Below are 17042 nucleotides of genomic sequence, written 5' to 3' on the forward strand. Positions count from 1 at the left end.
TGGTATGTATACACAATGGAATACTACTCAGCCATAAGAAACGATGAAATCCAGCCATTTGTGACAACATGCATGGACATTGAGGGTATTATGCAAAGTGAAATAAGTCAGAGGGAGAAGGTCAAATACCGTATGATTTCCTTCATTAAGTAGTAGATAACAACAGCAATAAACAAACACATAGAGACAGAGATTGGATTGGTGGTTACCAGAGGGGAAGGGGGGAGGGAGGAGGGCGAAAGGGATAATGTGGCACATGTGTGTGGTGATGGGCTGTAATTAGTATTTGAGTGGTGAACATGATGTAATCTATGCAGAAATAGAAGTATAATGATGTACACCTGAAATTTATACAATGTTAAAAACCAATGTTACTGCAATTAACAAAAAATTTAAAAAAAAAAGTCTATGATAAAAAAAATCTAATCGAACTCAGAAAAAAAAACAAAATAAAATAAAAATTAAAAAAAATCAATTGTATGTCTATAAACTAGCAATTAACATGTGGACAATGAAAAATACAATACCATTTATAATCATATGCAAAAAATGAAAAGAAATACTTAGATGTAAATCTAACAAAACACATACACTGAAAAGTACAAAATATTAGTGAAAGAAATAAAAAATCTAAATAAGTGGAAAGACAGTGTTCATGAATTAGAAGACTCAATATAGTAAAGATTTAAATTCTCCCCAAATTGATATTCAAGTTTAATGTAATTCCTATCAAAATCCCATCAAGATTTTTTGAAGATATATACAAGTTTATTCTAGAATTTACATGGAAATGTGAAGGAAGTAGGATAACGAAAACAATTTTGGAAGAGAAGAATAAACTGGGAGGAATTAGTCTACCCAATTTCAAGATTTATAATTACAGTACTCACGACTGTGTGTTATTATTTGCAGAGAGATAGATACATAGATCAGTGGAATAGAAAGAGAACTCAGAAATAGACCCACACAAACATGCCTAACTGATATTTGACAAAGGTGCAAAAGCAATTCAATGGAGGAAAGGTAGCCTTTTCAACAAATGATGCTGAAGCAATTGGACATATGTAGGCAAAAAATTGCAATTTGGCCTAAGTCTTATACCTTATACAAAAATTAACTCAAATGGATAACTGACTTAGATGTAAAACTATAAAACTTTTAGAAAAAATCATAGGAGAAAATCTTCAGGATCTAGAGCTAGGCAAAGAGTTCTTATACTTGACACCAAAAACGTGATCCATAAAAGGAAAAATTGATAAATTGTGCTTCATCAAAGTTAAAAATGTCTGTATATATGGTGATGGACAAACAAAAATGTACAATCCAAAATTTCACAATGTTAAAAACTACTAAAGCATCAATAAAAAAATTAAAAATGTCTGCTCTATGACAAACTCTGTTAACAGATGAAAAGACAAGTACAGACTGGAGAAAATATTTGTAAACCACATACCTGATAAAGGACGAGTATCTAGATCATGTAAAGAACACTCAAAACTCAACAGTATGAAACCAAACAATCCAATTAGAAAACGGGCAAAAGACATTTCACTGCAGAGGATATACAAATGGCAAATAAGCACATGAAAAGATGTTCAACATTAGCAATTAGAGAAATGCAGATTAAAATCACAACGAGATGTCACTACATACCTATCAGAATGGCTAAAATAAAAAATAGTGACAACACCAAATAATGGCAGGGATATGGAGAAGCTCCTACATTGCTGGTGGACATGTAAAATAGCACAGTGACTCTGGAAAACAGTTTGGAAGTTTCTGAAAACATTAAACACTTTACTACCATACCACTCAGCGTTTGCACTCCTGGGAATTTATCTCAGCTAAGTGAAAACTTATGTTCACCCAAAAACCTGTATATGAATAGTTATAGCAGCATTATTCATAATATCTGAAAACTAGAAACAACCCAGATGTCCTTCAATGGCTGAATGGTGAAACAAACTGGTACATCCATCCAATGAATACTACCCAGCATAAAAGGAACATGCCGTTGATACACACAACAGCTTGGATGAATCTCCAGAGGATTCTGCTGAGTGACAAAAGCCAATCCCAAAAAGTTACATAGTCTATGATTTATTTATATATCATTCTTGACATGACGAAATTATAGAAATGGTGAAATTATATAATTATATAATTATAGAAATTATAGATTAGTGATTGCCAGGAGTTAAAGAGGAGGTGGGGGCAGGAGAGGAGATGTGGCTATAAAAGGGCAACTGGAGGGATCCTTGTGGGATGGAATTGTTTTGTTTCTTGGCTGCATCAACGTCAATATCCTGGTTGTTATGTTATACTATAGCTTTGCAAGGTGTTACCATTGGGAAAAACTAGGAAAAGGACACATGAGGTTTCTCTGTATTATTTCTTATAACTGCATGTGAATCTACACTTATATCAAAATAAAAAAATTTAATTAAAAAAATTGTTATGGAAAAAAAGCAACGTGCACCTTTATTTGTAAAAATTTCTTTCTTTCACCCACAAAGGGATATGAACTTCCTATTTTGGCTGCTTGGAATGTATCTTCTATAATTCATTGCATAATTACTTCCTGCTGATCTTAAACTGTAACAAGTCTTTTAAAATTGTTTTTTTTAAAAAGAACCTAAATGTGAGAAATAAAGCTGGTTTTATTTTTAATTTTGGACACATTTGAATTTGACTTTGAAATATTAATGCATAAATATTTGAAATGCCTAATTCAAAAAATATTTTTTGCAAGACAGTCATGACTATTTTAACGCTGGGAGAGCTTCTATAAGAACAAACCTCATGGTTTGGAGGTCAAAGGCTCTCCACTTCAATATCTACATTGAGTCCAGAGCTACTTAACACTTTTATTGAATAAGACCAAAGCTTTTATTACCCTCTTATGGCTATATGTAGTCTTTCCAATTCAGGTTTGAATAACTTCTGTGAAGAAACTAGCTCATATGAAGAAACAAGTAATTACAGATTTTCCGTTTTAAAACTTTATACTCATGCTTATATATGTTAAATACTAGGAATATACTAATAATTAGTTTTATAATTTGTTTCTTTTAATAGAAGATGAGTATGTTAATCCATAGCCAAATGTCTTTCTATAAAAATGAAATGAAGACATAAAAGCAGAAAATATAAGTTTCTGCCTTTGTTTTAATATAAAGTTTTGTTTTTATAAAAAGTTTCTGCCTAGGTTTTAATAAAACCTAATGACTGTAAGAGTTTAATACACAGCAGAATTAGATTCTGTTTTTTCCTATTTCCCACCCACTTGTGTTTTCTTTAACACCCTTTAAAATGACAATTTTTTTTTAAAAGTTAATGATGTCAATAGACTGAAGAGTAGGAAAATCGCTCATTGATGTAAAGATGAGAAACTCAAGAGCTATTAGGCTGTTGGCTCTACGTGTAACTTTGTGTTTACTTCTTTTTGCTTCGTCTATAGTGTGGTGTTCTAGAGGGAAAAATGCAATCAATTTGAAATTCTGTAGACCTGTGTTTTAATTTGAGCGCTCCCACTTGTTGACTGTGAGACTATCTTTAAACCTCAAGTTCATTGTAAAATGGAAAGAGTAATAGCTACTTTTAATACCAATGTTATAGGCTTAAATAAGATAATATATCTCAAGTTCCTAGAAGAGTGTCTACTCCTCTTAAGTACTTAATATTTGCTCAAACCCACTTTAACTCCCTTGTGGTGGTCATACATTTTTTTCTATATATATTTGGCCATAATCTGTACAGCAGAGGAATGGTATTTTGCTTACCTGAAGACCAGAAGCTCTACATTTTTAGAACAAGTCTCAATATTATTAACACTATATTTATGATAAAAAACTGTACCCCATTTTAAACTGTTTTTTTTCCTTTTACTGAAAAGAAAGAAAATATAAGTTGTTTTCAATTTGCATGACATCCTTAATTAAAAGTTTAATAATATCTACCCCGACTGAGTTGTTGTCTGGACTGCTTCAACTCCCTTCTCTATGCTGTTTTAAAAGTGATCAAGACAGAGAAATATGAGCATTCTAACTCAAGATGGTGAACTGATCCCAACTGTTTACGTATTCTCCCTCCTTACATGTAATTAAAATGGTAAAAAGAATATAAAAATAATAATAAATCCATAGCAGGGATGAAAAGCAGGGAGTAGTTCTATCACAGGCATTTGGGAACTTCTGAAAGACAAAAAAATGATATGGATTTAGACAGGGCTTGGTCAGGGCAATTAAAGAACCTCAGCATCTTATATGGAGCAGTTAGCTTTGTTGATTTCCTACCAGATGGTAACAACTGTCTCAGTAAGGTGAAGAGTCTGCTGAAGCAACTAGTGTGGGAATTGGGGCAGGAGAGAGAAATGAGACAGTGTCGTAGAAAATCAAAAATGGTTAACGAAGAACACCAGACATCTGCACAAAATTAACAACCAAAAAGAGAGGAACCAAGCCCAATGCACAAAGTCAATGACTTCTGAGAAAACAGAATTAATGTCAGAAAAAGATTGTAATCAGTATCCTTAGAAAGATTTGAAAAGTTATTGAATTCATAAAATTAAGAACAGGCTATTTTTAAAATGGAATGCTTGGAAAACAAGAAAAGTTTTTTGAAAATTAAAAATAGGATCATCACACCTAAAGTCATAATAAAATGCCTACAAAGGTCATACTTTCTCTTATTTGTTCACTAATGTATCCCCAGAGCCTAGAACTGTCTGACACAGGGTTGATAGTCAATACTATTTTTTTGAACAAAGTAATGAAAGTGCTTTAGAACATCAAATTGTAGAATACTCTCAGAATATAAAACAAGCAGGGTCAAAGAGATCCAATATCCATTTACTAGGAGGTCTAGAAATAGGAGGAGAAGCCACGGCAGTAATTAAGAAAGTGTGGTATTAGCACAGGAATAGACAAGTAGATCAATGGGAACGTAGTAGAGTAGAGGCATGTAAACCCAGTCTATGTTTGGAAATTTAGTATATAATAAAGGTGGCATTTCAAATCAGTGAAGAAATGATGGTATTGGGACAGTACGCTATCATTTTGGGGAAAAATACTTAGAATTAAATTGTTTCACTATATAGCAGATACACAGTATATTCCAGGTTGATTAAATTTCTAAAAGAAAATACTACTGGTTTAGCTTCCCATTTTTACCACTCCACTTCATCCCCTTTTTTGAAAGTATTTAAGAAGGTATCTAGTTTTATTACCAATGACTTGACAGGACATTGCTTCCATATGGATATAATTTATCAATGGGCCAGTGTCTGGAAAGTCTGTCATCTCCACATATTTCTATTGATGTCACTCAATAATTTTCTGACATTCAGCCATCTTCTCTGGGAATTCATTTTGAATCTTGGTTTTGCTTGGATAATTTAATATCACCATTGACTTTTGCCAGCACCACTTTTTCTTTGTACTGACACCAGAGTATCCTCTAGTCCTATTTGACATTTTATTAGGAGGTTGATGAGGTCCCTTTATAATTAAATTAAGTGAATTCAAATGATTTAAAATCCACTTAAATCCAAGTAAGTGGATTTTTTAAATGTCCATTAGTTTAAACAATTTGAAAATAACAGAGGAGGAAACATAAAAGTGGATATTTGAAACTTAGATTCCAATCTAGAGAAAATTTGGAAGTAAATATACACATTACCTAAATCTCATCCTAGTCAGGAATTATGTGTTCTCATTTTATTCATATATTAATCCTATCCATCTGGGTTGCAGAAATGCCATGAAATTCTTAATGTTGCCTCACAATATGTTATATTTCATTTACATCTTTACAGACCATAAAGACATTCTTACAATAATAGGTTCTGATTGATGAAGAGAATCCAAAATAAGGGTAGGAAGCACATACCATCCTGTATGTGATAAGAGTAAAGTCACACATTAGTCCCTTTAAGGTAATAACTAAGATGGTGCTGGCTTCTTGGATGTGGGACCAGTGCAGTCTCAATGGCCCCTGCTCTCAGGAGGGCCCCATGCTTGGAGTGTAGTGCTCTCGGGTAGCTGTCTAAAACTCTTCATGATTTTTATCTTTGAATTTGTGTTTTGTAAGTGATGTCCGTGGGAAATTGGAGTGTGTGCTGGGGCTTGGAGACTTGGTTCATCTATGATCCCTCCTACCCCCATCTCCCCACCTTATTGGATGAGATTCTTGGCCACCTGCTCCCCCAACCCTGGTGCTCCTGGCCAGCCCAGCAACTGCTGACACATAAGTGAGACCCTGAGCTTGGGAGGGATAGACGTTGGGTACATGTGACGAGTTGCAGGGCAGAGCCCCTGGATGCCTGTGAGGATCTGTTCTCACTCTGTGAGTGTCCCCAGGCCCAACGGAACGAGACATAGTAGCAAATAAAACCATCATGACAGATCTAGGGAAAGACTATGGAAGAAAGGAAAAAGTTGGATTTTTTTCCTGTTTTTAGAACACGGGGCCGCACATTTTCATGTTGCACTGGTTTTAATGACTCTATGTAGCTGGCCCTGACTCTTTCACAGTCATTCATGTATCTGTTCAATTTCAGCCACTCAGAGGCATCCTATAATTACTCTATTTCAGAGGTCACCAACTTTTTCTGTAAAGGACCGGAGAATAAAATAGTTCAGGCTTTGTGGGTCATACGATTTCTGCTGTAACTACTCAACTCTGCTATGATAGCATGAAAGCAACCATAGACCATATACAAATGAATGGGCATGTATATATTCCAATAAATCTTTATTTATGGACGCTGAAATTTAAGTTTCGTATAGTTTTCACCTGTCACTAATGTTATTTTTCCTTTGGTTTTTTTTCAACTATTTGAAAATGTAAAAACCATTCTTAGCTGACATGCTTTACAAAAATAGTCAGAAGCCTGGATTTGTCCCATGATCTATAGTTTTCTAGCTCTGGTTAAGTAAATATGTGTGGAAACAAGTCTTTTGGAAAGTAGGGGGCTATGAGTGCTGGACCACAGAGGAGGGAAATGTTTTAGAGAAGGGGTCACAATGAACACAAGTGCAACTCATTTTACACATTGAAACTTGGCAAATTTCCTTTGTAATTTCAGTGAATTTGTGAAAACACTTTTTACTTTTGTATACTGAATAGCTTAGCAGAATTCCATCAGAATAGTTTAAAAAAATAGAATTATTAAAATCAAAGTTTAAGCAAATATTTCAGACCCATCCTCTTTCATCTCCATTTTTTAATATCACTACCATCTCTATTCTTTTCTCCCATTGCTATTACTTCATTTTTCCACGAAGATGTCTTTTTAATCCTGCCTCTGTCCTTTGTGTTTTGAGGCACCATCTACTTGTCTCTAGATGTGAGCATATGAACCTTCCTTCTAATCTCAGCCCTTCTGCTAACACTTATATAATCTTAAATCAATGATTTAACCTCTCTGAGCCATTGCATTCTGTGCTAATTAGGATAAGCAGTGCTAGCTGCCGCAACAGACACACCCAGAATCTCAGTGGTTTACTATAAAGGAGGTTTGCTTCAGCTTCTCATAAAGCCCAATGTGGGTTGACTGACTCTCTTTCATCTTGCAACTACATCTGGAGAGTAAAAGAAGGGTGGAGAAAGCTCACTTCTACTATACTAATCGTCAGTTCGTCAGAAGTAATTACATAGCCCCAACCTAAAGGCATGTGAGGCTGAGAAATAAAAGGGAAAATATGCTTATGGTTTTGTTGAGCACTAAAATTATGTGTAAATGATCCCTTAGAACAGGGGTTGGCCAATGTTTTCTCTAAAGGACCAGACAGTAAATATTTTAGTTGTTGTGGATAACATGGCCTCTGTCACAACTTCTCAACTCTGCTGTTGTACTGTGAGAGCAGACATAGACAATAAGTAAACAAATGGGCACAGCTGTGTTTCAATAACACTTCATTTTCAGAAACAGAAGGCAGGCCAGATTTGGGCCACAGGCCATAGTTTGCTGATCCCTTTCTTAGAACATGACTAACATAAAATGATTCTCATTTTTCATCACCTCAGATGCTCCGAGAGCTTTGGGCAATGACTCCTCCTTCCATGTTCCTTAAGCTGGCTAATAATAACCAATAGACAGTTCCAAAGAAACAAGAATGAGGTCAGATGATCACTGATCAATGGTTTCCTCCCTTTGGAATTTCCATTAGCCTACCTCTGTTCTTCTAGATATTTTATTTGAAGCTATGCTACAGTGAGATCATAGCTCTCTGCTCAAAGAAAGAAAGAGAAATATCATGTAGATTTGCATAACCATGTACTAAGCAGTCAATACTGAGTCCCAATAGCATACAAGCATATATCTTGTATACTTCTGGTATAGGAGTGTATACATTTGTGTTTCCCAGAAAAAAAACTTATCTTCTACCCAAGCAAGAAATCCATGAGTCACCCTAGACTCCTCCCTTAAAATCAACCTTCACATCCAATCAGATGCAAAGACCTAAAGAGCAACCTCATTAGCATCTCCTCAAAACATCTGCTACCTCCAACCCTATTGCCACTGCTTTACTTTAGGACCTCATTATGTCTTGGCTGGAATTCTATAATATCCTCCTAATTAGTCTTCCTTCCTCAAGTCAGGCCCTGACCAATCCATTCTCTATACTGCTGAAGTGAGTTTATTAAAATGCAAACCCAACTATGAAACCCCCTTGTTTGGAAATTGTTCAGTGGTTTCTTAAAATATTCAAGTTAAAGACCAAACTCCTTAACATGGCATTAGAGCCTTTTACGATTTGGCCTTTGCAACTTCCAATATCTTATGTCTTGAACCCACCACTACCTTCACATACTCTGCACTATAGCCATCTGGCACTATTTGCATTTTGTACTTTCCTTCTCCCCATCCTCTTTTGTCTGCCTACCACATGCCTACCACCTCTCCTTCATCAAGATTCAACTTAGCCATCAATCACCTGTTCATGGAAGCCTTTCTTGATCTCCTCCCTGAATTAGAGACCCACCTTATGACTCCCTTTATGTTCTGTGCCTCCACTTACCATAGCCAGTAAGTGCTATGTACTGTACTATACTGTACTGAAACATTATCCTTGGATTGTTTGTCTCTTCCCTCATGCACCATCCCTCCTCCAACTTCAAGTCTCTTATCACCTGGAAAACAAAGACAATGTTTTACTTGTCTGTTCCTATCACAGGGCTTACCATGGTATCTGCCATTTAGTCACTTGCAAATATTTGCAGAATGAATTATTGTAGCAAAAAATAGCCTGTTTGCTTTCATGATTGCATAACAAATTGTGTTTTTTAATATACTTAGAACTTTGGGTGGTCAGGGTTCAGAAACATGTATTTAAGAAACATTTAGAAGTAAAGGATTCATATACATCAGTTGGCTTGGTCTTTATAAAGTTTATAAGAAGGAACATTATATAAATTTGGTCCATTGCCTATATACAAAGTGAAACACAACACAACACAATAAAACAAAACCAAGATGATGTATTTCCATTGGAGCCAGTGTCATGTTTCATGCGTTTTAATTACCATTATATACCCTCGTGGAAAGAACACTGAATGTGAAATTGAGATTCGGTAGCCCCAAGGACAGACATTTCATAAGAAACCAAGCCTGATATTGAACCTCAATCTTTCATACTTCAAAAACAACTAAGTCCTTTGTGGGTACTAATTTGAATTCTATTACTGAGCTGATGTGTCATAATAATAAATGACTTGCACTTTCTTGTATAACAATATTTATGCCTCTCAACCTCTTTCGTAAAAATATTGCAATGGTGAAAGAATAAAGCATATTGTGATAATTTGCACCCCTTATATTAAAAAAAACTCTGTAAAATACAGACATTTTCAATATCATTGTCTATTTTAGATTGTAGACTAAATGACGTCTACTTAAAAAAAGATTATGAGCTGGAAGAGACAGTAACTTGAATATTTTTCGAGAAAATCTGTGGAGTACGATAATTAAATTAACAAGTGTTTGAGGGCAGTGAAAACATTAGTAAACCAAAAGTTTATTGTACTTTGGGGAAAGTAAAGTACAATAAACTTTATTGTAAAGAGATTACAGTTAATCTCTTGTTAATTATTATGAGAGATTGTTAGCATTTCAGTATTATGAATAAGAAGAATAAAAAGTGAGAAAACTTGGATTGATTCTTAGGAAATCTACACAATTCTGAGAGCCAAAAAGACTGCAATTTTTCTAAAGGACAATGTTAGAAGCTCTGTTAGGCGGGAAAAAAAGTGAATATAATTAAAACTATGGAAAAAACAGAAAACTGCTATAGGAGGCAATCCGTTACTGACAAAGGGTATGGATTATATCTGCTATTATTCCATGATTTTAACTTTTATGTTTAAATTGACTTTTCTTGCTATTTTGGGATTAATTAAAATCCTTAAAAAAGAAAATCAAAGTTCAATACAAATACCAAGTAGATTCTTAGATCCTGGAAAATGTTCTATATAATTTTACTTAATTCTGATGATAAAATTCCAGCATATGGTACTTGGGGGTAATATCTAATGCCACTAATTCCTTGACTGTGTAAAGAACCAAAAAATGGAACTACTTTAAGTATGCTTCAATGTAGTAAGGATCCTTTTATTATTAGATACTATATCCTTAGGATCTGGCAAATGCCAGATGCTTAATAAATGTTAGTTGAATGAAAGGTGACTTAAAATTGCAACTCTTCTAATTGATCATTAAGAGAAATTCTGTGCACTATATTTCTACAGTCTTCTGGGGAAATTTAACAAAATGTCTAAATTATTTTATCAACTATGCCATAATATTTTTCATTAAACAATTTTTTCATTATTTAATTCATCAAGGGATTCTTTAGTGTCTCTCTGTAAGGCACAATTATATTTTAAGTATAAAAACCAGATAGTTTAGCTGAAAAAATCATCACTTAGATTTAATTATGGGAAGACTGGGCTGAAGATGAACATGATCATATTAATACTCTTGTCCTGCTTATTTATTTTAGCCTAAACAACGAACATCTATTGTGTCTTCTCTGGATTTTCATCGAATGAATCACAACCAAGAATATTTCGAAATCAACACATCTACAGGGTGTACAAGCTTTACTTCCAGCCCTCCTGTTAGTCCACCCACCTCTTCTGTGGAAACCACAGAAGTCAAGAATGAGGAAACTGGCCATACAGGTAAAGCAGCTCACTTTACGCAGCTATATTCTTGAACTTTTAAAACGAAAGCCTTTATGAATTAGAGGAATTAAGATGAATCTTTGTACAAATTGCATTGTGTTTTTCATTCACCTACATGTGTAACGGTGTAGGGCTTTATGATTTTTTTGTCAGAACGTGGGTATAATATTCTTTTTGAATACATTAATGGCCTTTCAGGTATTAGATATTAAAGATGATTGTTTAATGCTATAATGGTAGTAAAATTACCAGAGACCTAGAAATGCTCTTCTTCCACTGCTATTTACCCCTCTCCACGGAGTGGTATCAACTCATGAATATACGACTTCATTAATAGCTGCTTTGAGGCTAGAAAACCTGTATCAAGGTTATCTGGTAAGATTGGGTTGGACAGTGTAGCCTAAGTGGGCTTTCAATCTACTCAAACCAAGGTGAACTTGGAGAGGAGGGATCTAAGGAAATAAGGCTGGGGGTAAGGGGAAGATTAAGGAATGTAACCATACCTACTAGTAAATGGGACCTAAAGAATCTCTTCCCCTTATATCTAATTTAAAGTAAGTAAACTATTCTACTACTTTTCTTCAAAGAGATATGATTTTTAAAATCCACTAGATATGACTAACATGAATTTTAGAATCATAAAGTATCACCTGTGTGGGTGTTCCATGTAATCTTTGTTCAAAATGAGTATGTGTGCATGACTATATGAATGTATACACATGTACTAATTGAAGTCTTTTATTCTGACTCTACTCTTAAGAGTACTGATGTAAACATTTCAAAAATATAGCCAGAGAATTATTTTCCCCTAGGAAAATAACTAAGATTTTTAAAATAATGATTAATGGAAGTGGTGAGACTGATATTCTGTGGAAGCTATAATCCAATCTTTTCATGGCAACCAGAGTGATATTTACAAAATGTAAATCCAAGTATTTCATTATCATGCTTAAAATGGTCAACGGCTTCTCACTGAACAGAATAAAATCCACCTCCTTACCGTGGCCAATGAGGTTCAAGATAACCTGGCTCCCAACTAGCTCTTTAACCTGACCTTTAGCACACTCATGCTGGCCCATGCTGGCCTTCTTTGGCAGGCAATTTGGCTTTGGGGCTTTTGTACTTCGGTTCCTACTGCCTGAAATCTCTGTCTTCAAATTTTCATGTGGCTAGGTGTCATTTGGTTTTTGGCTCAAAGGCGTTTCCTCGTAGGAGCCTTCCTAGATCACCCTGACTCAAGTAGAGCCCTCAATATGATGATGATTATAGTGACAAACAAGCAAAAAGAACAGTAATAATAATAAGCAACAAATATTAAAGCAAATGCTTAAAAATGTTTTAAACATTAAATTTAATTTATAAAATCTTAAATATTTAATAATAAAGTTAGTTTAATATTTTTAATATTAGTGAGCAATAAGTATTTAAGCAAATACTTAACACTATGTGTCATACACTGTATTAGGCATTTTATGTCTATTAACTCATTTAAACCTCAGAACTCTCATATGAATTAAGTATTATTATTTGTAGATAAAGAAACACAGAAAGAGGATAAAGAAGTAAATTGCAGCCCATAATGACAGAGCTGGGATTCAAACTTGGTGGTAGAGTCCATGTTCTTAACCATTTTTCAACATTGCTGTGGTCACTGTTGTCACAGCATCCTGTTTTCTTTTTTCCATAGCCTTATTTACTGTGTGAAATGACATTGTTCACTTGCTTACTTATTTATTGTCTTCTCTCCTCTTTTTAGAATTGTAAGCTAGAATGGATGGGTCCCTGACACATCAGAGGCACTGAAGTCAGGCTGCCTAAGTTTGTTGACTGACTATGAGACTGAACTTCCTGTGCTATGAGACTTAACGTCTTTATGCTATAGTTTTCTTATCTAAAGAATTAAATTAACAATTAATTAATTAGATTAACTTACCCTATAGTGTGGTTTTGCATGTAAAGTCATTTGCACTGTATCTGGCACATAGTTAGTGCTCAATAAATGTTAGTCATTATGATGTTAATGAAGCCTAGCATCATTCAGTGAGCATGAGCATTTATTGTACATCTGCCATGTACCAGATGCAATTCTACAGGAGAGGAGGGATGAGACATGCTTTCTCAACAAAAGTGGTATGTGGACCCCAGAAAGGATTTTGAGCGTATAATTGTTACTCAGTTAATACTTATTTGAATGCTTAGTTTCAGATTTAAAATCCTAAAATGGGAGGAATGACAAGTACTCTGATACTTGCCTTTGGGAAAATCTTTCTCAGCTTTATTTTAGTTACTGCACTGTGTTTTTTTGATGATTAATTTTTGAATTTTTTTCAACAATCCTTTGAGGTAGATAGAAATACTATTTATTTATTTTAAATTAAAAGTAAGAGAAGTTGTGGGTCTTGTTCCAAATCCCTAGTGCTCTCTCTCCACTCTGATCGCCAGAGAGAAGATAAGAACACATACATTTTACTGTTGCCAGGACTTCAGTGACATCATCCAAAATGTGTGGAGAAATTGTAATTTTCTACACTTTCCAAAATTGATATTTTGAGGTCTGACATTTGAACAGAACCAAAATCTAACCTTTTAACGGTTGCAATGGTTTCAAATAGCGTGTTACTATGGTTTCTTAATGTAATATGTTACCTCCATGTTACATCAAAAATTTTAGAACAGACTGATATTTAGTAATAATGTGGAAGGGCAATGCTGATTTGTTTACATTTAAAAGTAAAACTTTTGAGGTAGGCATTTATCTACTTGAGAAAGTAGCATTTCATTATCTTACACACAGATAGTTCATTATACTTTGTATTTAAGAACCTGCATATGCAGGCACTACCACATGGTATATATTGAAAGAGAGTGAGTTCCAGAGTCAGTTCTGTCACTGATTTGCTAGATATTTTCCATCAAATCACTTGACTTCTCTGATCTCCAATTTGCTCCTTTGAAAGGGGAAATAATGTCTACTCTTTGGGTAGTTGTAATGAATGAGCTTATTTATGTGAATGCACATATTTATGTGAATATAAACTATGAAAACTAATATTCTTATTTAATATTATCACAGTTATTGTTTAATATTATTATTTTTCTTCTTTAATATTATTATTACTTGAAATCTATAGCAGTCTTAAGATAGGAAGAGCCTACTATAGGTCTGTACTTATGCCAAAAGTAGCTGACCTTTTCTTTAATTAAAAGTATAATCTAAATTAACAGATAAATGTACAGTTCATTTTATAAATGATTGCATGCACAACAAATTAATCTTGACAGAATGTCATTGGATAGAACAAAGACTAATACACCCTCAAAAAAGAATAGATGCTGCAAAACACTTTAAATAAGTGACCCAATGAATTTATTATAACAGAGGGCCATTTCAAGAGTAGCCCGAATTATAATTAAAGCTTCCCAGTTGTAAGGCACTATATTATGTAATCCGAGGATCAACTATGAATCATGAAAAAAGGTGGTTAAAGGGGAAGGCCTTTGAGTTGGACATACTTGGAAATTATGTGAATGGGTTTGCATTTAACTAGAAAGATAACTCTGATATTAATATGTAGCAGATAGATTTGGGATGAGGTGAAATTGGAGGTGGGGAGAAACAGTGGCATCAACAATGGAAAAATGTAAATGGATTTAAGAGATACAAGGTAAAGAGTAATCAACAGGTTATGGTAATTGATTGGATATGCGATAGAGAGAGAAAAAAGTTCAGGGAAGGCTCTAAAGTTTCTGGTTTAGGCAGATGAGTCAAATCAGACTGCCATTCCCTGAAATACGAAAAATTTATAAGTAAGAAGGAGGAGGAGGGCAGATAGATCATGTAAGACATAATAGGCCATTATAAGGACTTTGTCTTTTATTTAGAGTGAAATGAGGAGCCAACTCAGGTCTTTCAGAAGAAGAGTAACATGATCTAACTTCTATTTTATGAAGATTACTCTGGTTTTGTTGAGAATGGACTGGAGAAGGGGAAGAAGGGTGGAAGCAGGAAGACCAATTAGTAGGGTATTATAGCATTGCAGTAAGATGAGAGATGAAGACAGTGCAGATCAAAGGTGAAACAGTGGAGGCATAGAGAAATGGATGGATGTTAGACGTATTTTTAAGGTAGATTCAATAGAATTTCGTGGTGGAGTGGATGTAGTGTATGAGAGAGAAAAGAATTAAGGAAAACTGCGAGATTTTTGTGGTAAACAACTGTCAGAATGGATTTACTATCATCTGACATCTGAAAGGTTGTCAGAAGAGCAGATATGGTGAACAGGGAGAAATGCTAGGAGTTCATTTTAAGTTTGAGATGCCTATTAGGTATCTGAATAGATGTGTCAAGTAGGTAGCTGAAGGTCCAGTCTGAAGATACAAATGTGAACCTCATCACTATATGGATGAATATGGAGTGAGTGTAGATAGACGATAAAAACTGAGCTTGATGAAAGAGGAGATAAAATGCAATACCAGCAAAGGAGACTGAGAAGGAACAACCTCTGAAGTAGAAGGAAATCTTCTGGTGAGTGTTTTGTTCTGAATTCAGACAAAGAAAGTTATTAAGGAGGTGGAAGTGACCAACTCTGTCAAATGTAGCTGCTAAGTTGAGTCGTACAAGGACTGAGTTAGAATTGAGTAGCAGATTTAACAATATGGAGATCGCTGCTGACCTTGACAAGAGCAATTTGGTTGAAATTGATGAGGCAAAAGCCCAGCGTAATGGTTTTAAGAGAGAATGGGAGGAGAAGATTTAGAGAGAGCAAAATAAACTACTTTTTCAAGAAATTTCTTCCAAGGAGAATTATAAAGTTATGATGACAGAGGAGAAAGAGAGAATGGGTTCTATTAATCAAGAGGAGAGATTGGCTTTAGACAGGAGCATGGGAAACAGGCAAGATGTTTCCTGTGTGGGTACAAATGCTGGAGAGGGATCCATGTGGTGAGAATCTGTGGAAGAGCTGTTCTGAAAGTTTCCATTTTCTCAATTAAGTAGACAGCGCAGCATCAGTTGAGAACAAAGATGGAGGAGGAGATGTGGAGGTTGAGGAAAGAGCAGAGGTAATGAAAGAGTTGTTTAAGAGAAAGAGACAGTGAATAGACAGGGAGGTATGGTGTGATTGCCTGGCAGCATTAAGGGCTCATTTTGAGGTTCATGTTCATGAACTTAAAGTTAGATTAGCCAGAGTGGTTCTGTGTTTTTCTCCAGCCCGGTTCAGATGGAGGGGCACAGGTGCAGAGTATTTGGCGAGTTGAATTTTACATAGGTTCTGGTTTTGCCAAATGGTTATACTGAAGTGATTAAAAGGCAAGGAAATATGAACGCAAGAGAATGCGAGTAATGTCTGACCATAGGATTTAAGATGGAGAAGTAGGAGAAAGAGGACAATAAGAAAGCACATAACAGTGAAAAATCAATACAGTCATTGGATTGGGGATTCCAGTGGGGTCAAAGGATTGCTGGAGTCAAGGTATTAAAGAAGTGGGCTGGAATGATAGGAGATGGATTCAGAGGGGGTCATGCACATGAAAACCAGGAATGATAATAATTATTGGTAATTATAGGGTCTTAAGACCATGGAAGTGAGCAGCTGAGTTAGCCTCTCTCCACATAAAATAGCCTTCAATGCTATAGTTGTCAGCACAATTTTTAGAAGAAATATTTTATATAAACAACCATAATTATTTCTACATTGATCTCCATTCATAATATTTAAATTAATCTTTCCATTTATTTAACAAATTATGCTACAGATGAACTTTAACTAGAGTTCACCTGTTCTGCACTTTGTCCCACTCTTCTTTGAAGTGCCAAGATCTCTCATGTTGTTCCCTGGCTGCCAAGGGCCCCCTGA

The 17042-nt window shown here is 34.9% G+C and overlaps 1 protein-coding gene across 2 annotated transcripts in view; it reads left to right on the forward strand.

Moving 5' to 3' along the window:
* ANKS1B (ankyrin repeat and sterile alpha motif domain containing 1B) overlaps positions 1-17042 on the forward strand; it is a 758303-nt gene that overhangs the window by 461074 nt on the left and 280187 nt on the right. For both annotated transcript variants that reach the window (XM_058568586.1, XM_058568587.1), the window contains exon 12: positions 11004-11184. In XM_058568586.1, the coding sequence (XP_058424569.1) occupies positions 11004-11184 (181 nt within the window). The remainder of the gene's footprint in view (positions 1-11003; positions 11185-17042) is intronic.

Source organism: Diceros bicornis, chromosome 25, assembly GCF_020826845.1.
Source record: "Diceros bicornis minor isolate mBicDic1 chromosome 25, mDicBic1.mat.cur, whole genome shotgun sequence".
NCBI classification, from domain to species: Eukaryota; Metazoa; Chordata; class Mammalia; order Perissodactyla; family Rhinocerotidae; genus Diceros; species Diceros bicornis.